Source organism: Oratosquilla oratoria, chromosome 25 (assembly GCF_046742065.1).
Source record: "Oratosquilla oratoria isolate Oo_2021 chromosome 25, ASM4674206v1, whole genome shotgun sequence".
NCBI lineage: Eukaryota > Metazoa > Arthropoda > Malacostraca > Stomatopoda > Squillidae > Oratosquilla > Oratosquilla oratoria.
The window spans coordinates 30,585,443-30,595,442 of NC_134801.1; the positions used below are offsets into that span (position 1 = coordinate 30,585,443).

At 38.4% G+C, this 10,000-nt stretch overlaps 2 protein-coding genes across 2 annotated transcripts in view; both read left to right on the forward strand.

Moving 5' to 3' along the window:
• Positions 1-6,368, forward strand: part of LOC143039061 (uncharacterized) — a 21,325-nt gene extending 14,957 nt beyond the window's left edge. The window contains exon 3 of the mRNA XM_076208913.1: positions 5,439-6,368. Within this exon, the coding sequence (XP_076065028.1) occupies positions 5,439-6,368 (930 nt within the window). The remainder of the gene's footprint in view (positions 1-5,438) is intronic.
• Positions 6,369-6,489: 121 nt separating this feature from the next.
• On the forward strand, positions 6,490-7,911 carry LOC143039062 (zinc finger MYM-type protein 1-like). The gene has a single exon (XM_076208914.1). It carries the CDS (start codon positions 6,490-6,492, stop codon positions 7,909-7,911), a length of 1,422 nt encoding a protein of 473 aa, XP_076065029.1.
• The last annotated feature ends 2,089 nt before the right edge of the window (positions 7,912-10,000 follow it).

Below are 10,000 nucleotides of genomic sequence, written 5' to 3' on the forward strand. Positions count from 1 at the left end.
CGTATAGTCTTCAGTAGGTTTCGGTCTTTAATGGAAACCAACTTCTGGCTGAATGTTTTGAGTGTGTGTGTGACGTTTGTACACTGTTTTGTTACTGTATGTGTATATATACGTGTGTATGTGTTTGTGCGTATTCACCTTGGTCTTTGGATCACGTATTGGACTCGTGATCGACAGCTATTTCCCTCCCGGAAGAGAACTCAGAGCTCGTATGACCGATCTATGGGTAATGCTATGACCTTACACACACACACACACACACACACCCAACTCCCCGCCCACGAGAGTCAGAGTAACGACCCGAAGCGCAGCGATACCGAAATAATTTCGGCCCTGGACAGGATTCGAACTGGGTACTGCGAGCACCACCGTACTTAGCAGTCCAGTGCTCTACCAACCGCGCCACCGTGTGTGTGTGTGTGTGTGTGTGTGTGTGTGTGTGTGTGTGTGTGTGTGTGTGTGTGTGTGTGTGTGTGTGTGTGTGTGTGTGTGTGTGTAGATGTTTCTCATCAGGGAGTTCACTGGTCTGAATGCCTGAAAATCTCTAATGATCCCTGAAAACTCGCGATTTACTTTACTCGTTCTATTCTGACGGATGTCAAATGATTTAATTAAGCTGAAGAAGAGCTCCCATATTGATTTTTTGAAAGATGTCTGGTTAGGGGAGTTTGTTTAACGTACAGGTGTTATGTAAAATGTCAGGTGTTTGTTAGAAAAAGGTATATGTATGGGAAGGTATGATACTGACACGGGGCAGCTGTTTGAAAAGGTGTAGGTGTTGGTAAATGTGGATGCTCGCCGATGAAAAATGCGACTTTATGAAGAACATCTGAACGATCGACCCTGTTCAATCAGGGTAAAAGGGAAAGTGGAGGATACAATAATTTCAAATCCTTCGCTTCGGCGACGGATTATTATATAAATTTTTTCTTGCTAATGCAAGACAATTCTTTCTCATAAGGATAGACACAGAAGCAGATTATAGCCTCAACCCTAATGCTACTCGCCAAGAATAAAACAGCTGACTTTAGTTAGAATACAATCCACTGCGGGTGTTAATGCGGCTAAAAGGATTAGCTGAGACGACGCACTTTCCAGATTTTGTTGTTGTCAGTGCCGTACATTTCTGTTCAGCTGAGAACGGGGACTCGTACAAGAGAGGACCCAGTGATTGTGAGGAATTGGGAGTTTAGTTGTTGGTACTTGTGAAAAACAAGGGTTTATGTATATAGCAATGGCGGATGCCGAGAGAGTTGGCAGGTGTTTGTGGATGTTGGCGCTGTTTAACCAGGACGCATCTGTCTGTGTGAAAACGGGTGATTGTGAAAAGTTGAAAAAGTTGGTTTCCATAGGAATATGTCTGCAAAAAAAATGTGTATATGTGAATATTATTTGTGTTTGTAAGGTGACGGGGTCTATCAGTAAAGATCCTTGTTTGAGAATAAGTTGGGTATTTGTGAAAAAATAATTGTGGATGATTATGTATCGCTTACACAATTCAGAATGAGGTGGTGTTTGTAAAAGACGTAGTTATTTGTTCAGGATTCGAGTAATTGTGAAGAACATATATATTCTATCTTTATCAGATTATTTTTTTCATACTATTCTAATTCAAATTTATTTCTATTTTCCGTTTTTTATATGTTTATTTACTCAATTACCTATTTATTCATTTATTTATTTTGTACACTTGAAGACCTGTTTCATATTGATTGTCATGTAGTTCGGAGGTGGTGAAAAGTTTAAAAAAGAAGGACTTGGATATTTTTGTAAAGAAAATGTAATATTATAAACCAATAGATTATTTTTATAGAAAGGCGTTTATAAAATTGTACATATTTACATGAAAAGCCCTCTTCTTTGCATTGATAGAAAGATGTACGTGATGATGAAAGACGAAGGTGTTTATGACCATGGATGTTTGTGAATAAGGGTGTTCCTTTGTGGTTCGCCCGAGATGCCTAGACTTCAATGACAACAGGCGACATCTTCTTCACTTCCTCCTGTGTCTTCTTCGGGGTCCATGACACAGAGAACGTCTCAAGACTCTATAGAGATCTGAAGACTCTTTGAAGTTCTTGGTTAAGATGCAGTGGGTTTCAACCTATCTTCTGATAGGCACCTCAGTTATGTGGTGGTGTTTCTTAGCTTCCTTCAACAGACCACTTCGGTACTCTCCAGATGTCTGAAGATTGTTTGGAGTTCTTGGTCATGGTCTAGTGAATTAGATCTTAATCCATCTTGTGGTAAATACCCCATGTATGTAGCTGTTTTGGACTGTGGTTTAAGAACGTTTCTATCTTTATGGAGAATTATTTATGCAACGCTCTCTCAATTTCTTTCAGGGCACATTTGCACTGATAGCTATTTGGTCAGTCTCCTTCTACCTCCCCCCACCTTTGACTTGGAAGCCTCTTGAACTTATAGTGAACCCTGTTTACATAGAAGGGTCAGATCCATTGAATAAAAATTCCATTACATTTCCAAGACCTGAGTCAAGGAGTAATTACTTCTTCTTTTTTCGAAATCAGAGAGTGAAATGTAATTATGGAAAGAAATTATGTGACAATAGATAGACTACAGACTTTCCAAGAATGTGCATATGTTAGGAAGCTGAACCTAAAGTATATGATGGGTTCTATTTAAAAAAAAAAAACTTATTTATTTTTGTATCTCCTACTTTATTCATTTAATTTTCAGTCTATTTCTTTTTGTGTACGGATGTGTATATACATTTTTTTCGCTCCAGAAAATATAAAAAACAAGGAAAAAATCTTATGAATAAAGAGAATTTTAGATTGTATGAAAAAAGTACTCTTTAGAATACGCCTTATATCCACTTATCCAGATTCACTCATGCTATGAGTGACTCGAAAGCAGATATTTTATCTTTTCTATTGCCCGATACCTATAACTTATACCAGACAAGAAGAAAGTGTCTACAGATGCACATGAAAAACAATGGAATTGAGGCGAAATTACTTTGAAAAAATATCCTGATTTTCCGCACATACACAAAAAAAAATCGTTAATGATAATTGCATAATAAATGTTACACGTGTAAGTGGGAAAAAGCCTTTGGTATATGCATGCATATATATGTAAATGTAATTTCTCTATCTATCTTACTGTTTGTCTGTTTATCTGTCTGATTTTCTGTACGCCTGTAATTCCGTCACTCTGCCAGATTTTCTGCCAGTTTGTTTGTCTATCTACAAAAAGATTTCAAGTTACAATGAATATATATATATATATGTGTGTGTGTGTGTGTGTGTGTGTGTGTGTGTGTGTGTGTGTGTGTGTGTGTGTGCGTGTGTGTGTGTAGTCATCTTAACAATCACAATATAAAATTCGTGTATAAGAGTGTAATTCTAGCATGCATATGTAAGGCCTAAATTGTATTCAACTTATATCGCTCTTGATAGCTCATTAATAAAATCACAATTTGTGACGTGCGGGCTAGGTTTGAGTCCTCAGCCCGACAGCATTTCAGTTTTCACAAATGCTTCCATGGAGGTACATACTCCTGTTAGTCTCTATCGTGTTTGCAAGGAATTAGAATGGAAAAGTTATTGTGGTTGATAAGATGGAAATCTGTGTCCTGGGTACCATTCAGTAACTGTAAATAAAACCCCACTTGTGTACATACTACCAACAGGTAATCATGACGGGGATGGGTTGAATATAAAATTTGTGTATATGAACGAGTATGTATATATGGGATAGTAGAAAGCTATTAAGGGCAGTCAGGATTTTTTACGACAGTAGTAGAGCCTGTGTTAGAATTGAAAATTGAGAGAGCAAATCGTTTAAGGGAAAAGTGGGACTGTGTCTGGGATGTGTCACGTTGCCGTGGCTGTTCATTGTGTACATGGGTGGGGTAGTGAGGGAGATAAAGGCAAGGATAATGGGCAGGAGACTGGAGATGGTTAAAGAAAATGGAGAAAGTGGGAGGTGTGCCAGTTGTTTGCTGACGACACTGCGCTTGTGGCAGGGTCAGAAAGGAGATTAAGGGAGTTAGTGACGGAGCTTGGGAAGGTATGAGACTGGAGAAAGTTGAAGGTAAATGTGGGTAAAAGCAAAATGTAAAAGGGAAGAGAATGGCAGTAAGTTTGAAGTCTTTAAGGAGAGAGGCTGAAGAAAGTGGATAACTTTAGGCACGGCCGGCCCTACCATTAGGCGAATCTAGGCGGTCGCCTAGGGCATCAGGCTGAGAGGGGCATCAAGCAGTAATTCCTATTTCGGTACTTTAATAAGCATGGTTTAATCATTAACCGTCAGGCGTCAGACCAGTAACTAATTGGTTAATTTGCAGAAGCGTTTTGCCAAATTTCCCCTATTTTTCTTATTTTTCAATTCAGTAGGGACAGGGTGAGATAAGGTAACCCCGACAGAGAGAAAACACCGATCGAATGCTCTGGTAGAAACACTGTTTCAAATATCGCGCCACCACTCCCCACTAACACAGCTGATATCCTACGGAAACACCGAACACACGCCAGTCGCCAGCATTCAACTCCCGCCAACGCAACGGCTGTGTTTATGAAGTAAGAAAATTGGGTTGTTTAGATCTTCGATGTTATTTTTTAAAGTTCTTATATAGTGTTCCACGTCAGTGAATATAGCGTGATTGTATTGCGTTATGTTTCATTATAATACTTACCCATATTGATATGTTATAGAGTGAAACCAAAGGTAGAGGGGAGATTCAAATTGAGGTTGGAATGTATAGGCTAGACTATATATAATTTGAAATACTTGGAAAAACATAAGTATTATTATAGTTTCTTCCTCGTTTCAACAACGGTAATTTTCACATATACCATCGGATAATCATCATTATTCGAAGCATTTTCTTCTCTATACTTAATGGGAAAAATCACGTTTAACATCACTAGCACTTACTGAAAATCTTGGGTCAGGTTAGGTTGGGTTAGGTTGGGTTAGGTTAGATTAGGTTAGATTAGGTTAGATTAGGTTAGGTCAGGTCAGGTATAGTTAGGCTAATTACCTTTAGCTCAGGTTAGGTTAGTGGCCTTTACATTTGTGAACACCAGGCGATTAAAAAAAAAAAAAAAAGAAATAAATAGCCATTTCCCCCAGAAAAGACAGTCATATTCGTTCATAGCACACTAAAATCTACCAGAATAAATATATTTCAATCAAAGTTTCCGAGACGGGGAAGAAACTATAGATTTACCAAACATAATAAAAAGTGACTAATTATGTATATTACTATTAACATGAATATATATGGTTGTGGTGGTGAACTAGGCCTAGTGTGTTTAACCCTTATATGAAAAGGAATAAACCCTAAAGAGGAATATATCTAAACTGTCTATACGGTATATACTCCAATGGAATGCATTAATTGATATTTATTAAGATTTGTCTAATAGGAATTAACAATAATACTCCTCCCAATTTGTGCTTTTCAGATGAGTAATAGAAAGCAGCCCTCAGGGGCGCAAAATCGCAAACGCAAAGCAGAACAAGCAAAGGCAGTAGCAAAACAAGAGGGTTCTTTTTTTAAGTATCTAAGTAGAGAAAAAACAAGCGAAAATGGTAGTAAATCAGCAGGTAGTACCAATATTGAACCCACTGCAACTTCAAACACAGACTGTAAAGTAGATGTTGCACAGACTTCTGTTGGAGAAAAAGCTGATGGTATTGAACCTGCTGCTGTATCTGACATTGGAATTAGTGATGTGAATTATGGAGATCCAGCAACTTGGCCTGACACATGCAATAATGTTTTGCGACAACTGCTTGTACAACATGGACCACAGCACATTTCTTCATACAACTTCCCCAAGGATTCTAAGAACAGAAGATTTTCCCCTATACATTACAAAAGAAGACTGAGTAATGGTGAGGAAGTATGCCGTGACTGGTTGGTTTATTCAACTTCGAAAGATGTTATGTTTTGTTTTTGCTGTAAATTATTTTCCTCCAAACCTAACGTTTCTCTGCATAAAAAAGGTTCTAATGATTGGCAGAATACCACAGCAATTCTTTCTGTTCATGAAAGAAGCACGGAACATATTGACAACTATCAAACCTGGCGTGAACTTGAACTACGATTGAAACAAGGAAAAACCATTGATCATATTGAACAGCAGAGTTTGAAGCAGGAAGAAAAGTACTGGCAAAAAATTTTGGAACATTTGATTGCGTTGTCTAGGGTTCTTGCTGTACAGAACTTAGCATTTAGAGGAACAAATGAGAGCCTCTACAGTCCCAACAATGGAAATTTTTTAAAGTTGGTTGAATTTCTAGCTTTATTTGATCCAGTCATGAATGAACATTTACGTAATATCAAAAACAAAGACTATGGTGCACTATCTGGGAAAAAGGATCCAAAATGAACTTTTACAACTGCTGGCAAGTGCAATTAAAGAGAAAATTTTGGCCGAAGTAAAGCTTGCAAAATATTTCTCAATTATATTAGATTGTACACCTGATATCAGCCACATAGAGCAACTGACAATGATTCTTCGATATGTAGATATTAAAAAAGAGCCAGAGGTTAGTCAGCATCAAGTTTGCATCAAAGAAAGTTTTTTAGGCTTTGTTCCATTAAAAGAAACTACTGGAGCTTTCATGACTGAAACACTGGTGGATGAGCTTCAAAATGTGGGGTTGCAGATAGACAATTTACGTGGTCAAGGATATGATAATGGGAGCAACATGAAAGGAAAACACAACGGTGTTCAGCAGAGAGTGCTTGATATGAATCCACGTGCCTTCTTTGTACCTTGCAGTGCACACTCATTAAACTTAGTGGTGAATGATGCTGTCAAATGTTGTCTTCAAGCTACAATTTTTTTTGGCATAGTACATCTGTATAATTTTTTCTCAATCTCAACTCATCGATGGCAGGTTTTGGTCAGTATCATGAAAGACTTAACCATCAAACCTTTAAGTGAGACCAGGTGGGAAAGTCGGATTGATGCTCTTAAACCCCTCAGATATCATCTTGCTGACATATATGATGCTTTACTTGAAATTTATGAAGACACAAACCTTAAAGGGTCATCTGGAAGTTCGACCCGGGTTGAAGCCAAGGAGTTAGCTGATGCTGTTTCCAAATATGAGTTTGTTGTTTCACTTGTCACATGGTATAACATCCTGTTTGAAGTCAATATTACCAGCAAGCATCTTCAAGATAAAGATGCTGATTTAAATTCAGCTACCAAACAGTTGGAAGCAACAAAAAGCTACCTTCTGAGCTGTAGATGTGATGATGGTTTTCAAAAAGTTCTGGTTGATGCTACAGAGGTGGCTCAAGATTTGGAAATAGAGCCACAATTTGAGAAAAAACAATCACGAAAACGGCGAAAGAAGCGTCTATTTGATTATGAAGCACATGAGGAATCACTAGAAGACCCCAGCCAAACGTTTAAAGTAGAAGAAAGATTTCACCAGCTACATTCCTACAAAGCAATATTTGGCTTCTTATATGACATCCATGGAATAAAAAATGCACCAAACGCAGATATTCTTCATGACTGCCAAAATTTAGAAAAGTCATTAACACACAATGGGCATCACGACATTGATGCAAGAGACCTATGCTCAGAGCTCAAGGCAGTATCAAGGCGCTTGACGAAACCCATGCTCCCACAAGCAGCACTTTGCTTTATATTTGAGCAAAAACTGCAAGATAGTGTACCAAATGTTGTGATTGCCCTCAGAATATTATTAACTTTGCCAGTATCCGTTGCAAGTGGAGAACGCAGCTTCTCTAAACTGAAGCTAATTAAAACTTACTTGCGCTCAACAATGCTGCAGCAAAGGCTTGTTGGTTTAGCTACTATATCAATAGAGAATGAGGAAGCTTCTAACTTGGATCTTGCTAAATTAGTGGAAAAATTCGCCAGTCTAAAAGCTAGGAAAGTGGAATTGTAATTTTTGTTGAAGTGTGTCATGGAAACCAATAGTTTTTTATTGTAGCCTACATAATTTCATTTCCAACAATGTGTTGCACAATTTTTTTTTTTTAAACTTAGTATTGGATGGTTGATGTATTACAATACAGAGTATATTGCTATAAAATGGCTCTTTTTGTTACCATCAACTATAATTGATACAAAATTGAACCAAAAATTATTGTCCCCGAGCCACTGGCCCTGGGTGAACTTTCAAGGAGAGGACCCAAGGGGCATAATTTTTCAGCTTCGCCTAGGGCATCAAAAACTCTCGGGCCGGGCCTGACCTTAGGTGCTTCGGGTCGTATTTGGCAGGAAAGGGAGGAGTGGAGGTGGAGGTACACTGTATACTGAGAAAAGCAAATAAATGCCTTGGGGAATTGAAATGTTATGAGAAGTAGGCATATGAGAATAGATGTAAAGAGTAGATTGTATGAAGGGGTGATTGTGGCGACGGCTTTGTATGGGATAGAGACTTGGAATTTTAGAGAGGCAGAGAAGAAAAGTTTGAATGTGCTTGAGATCAAATATCTGAGAAGTATGGTAGGGGTTATTAGGTTGGATGGTGTGAGAAACGAGGAGGTAAGGAAGAGACCGGGAGTGAAAAAGAAGACGACAGAGAGGACTGATGAAAGATTATTGGGATGGTTTGGATAAATGGAAAGAATGAGTGAAGAGACATTAGTAAAAAAGATGTGTGAGGCAGAAGTAAAGGGAATGAATGTGGAGGGATGACCGAGGATAAGATGGACGGATGGGGCGAAGAGGATGTTGAGCAAGAGGGGAATGTCTGTTGAATAATGAAGGGAGAAGACAGGAGATAGGGATGAGTAGAGAATGGCTGTTTATAGATGAGGCTGTTATGCAAGGAAGGGAGGGGTGGGGCATGGGGGGTAGGGGGTGCTTATGAGTGAATGATATTTTGACGCAGCCCGAAGAGATCACTAATTAAGTAAACCGGCCTTGCTATGGATGCACTGTGTCTTGCTGCATTGCTTCCGACCCAGGGCAGTGAGCGTAATACAGGAATGACCCATCATCCAGGAGGAGCAAAGATGAGAGGGAGTAGAGGGTGGAGGGGAGTGGAATGGGTGGAGTAGGTACGTGCCTTTGACTTACTGTAGCTACCTCCCTTATAAAGGGGAAAAAGTCTTGGTGTATAATTAGATAGAATAGATATGTATGTAACTCGAGTATGCGTAAGGCCGAAATTGTATTCAACTTCTTTCACTTTTTGTAGCTCATCGGTAAAGTCACCGTCCATTTTTTACGTGCAGGCTAGGTTCCGAATATTTTTCCTTGGAGAAACATACTCCTGTTAGTCCCGATCGTGTTTGCAAGAAATTAAAATGAAAAAGTTATTTTAGGTTGCTAAGATGGAAATTTTGGAATGGGGACCATTCAGTGTCTGGAAACACGCACACACACACACACACACACATATATATATACATATATATATATATATATATATATATACATATATATATACTATCCAAATTACCTGCGCGTTGCTGCGAGTTCGTGAATCATCCCTAACCTAACCATACCCCACCTGAATTTAACCCTTAACCCTAACCAAAATATATTCTTTTTAAATAAAACATAGTTATCCAAGTACCTGGAGTGATAGGGTATCAGAATATATATGGTTATGGGGGTCTATCTGCAAAACCCTAGGAGGAGTTCGTGAACATACAAACAAGCAAACAAACAATTTGACAGACAAATGAAGGATAGTAATCCAAGTACCTTGGGTTATAAGGTTTCAGAATATATGTAGTTATAGGGGTCTATCTGCAAAAACCTAGGAGTTCGTGAATAATCTCTAACCTAACCATACCCCACCTAACTTTAACCCTTAACCCTAACCAATATGTATATATATATATATATATATATATATTTATTTAACTGAAATACAGTTATCCAAGTACCTGAAGTGATAGGTTATCAGAATATATGGTTATGGGCGTCTATATGCAAAACCCTAGGAGTTCCTGAACAAACAAACAAGAAAACAAAGAAACAAACAGACAGACAAATGAAAAATAGTTTTCCAAGTACCT

What these genes read in the sequence shown, in the direction of transcription:
- LOC143039062 (XM_076208914.1), top strand. Translation starts at nt 6,490, where the DNA reads ATGATTCTTCGATATGTAGATATTAAAAAAGAGCCAGAGGTTAGTCAG.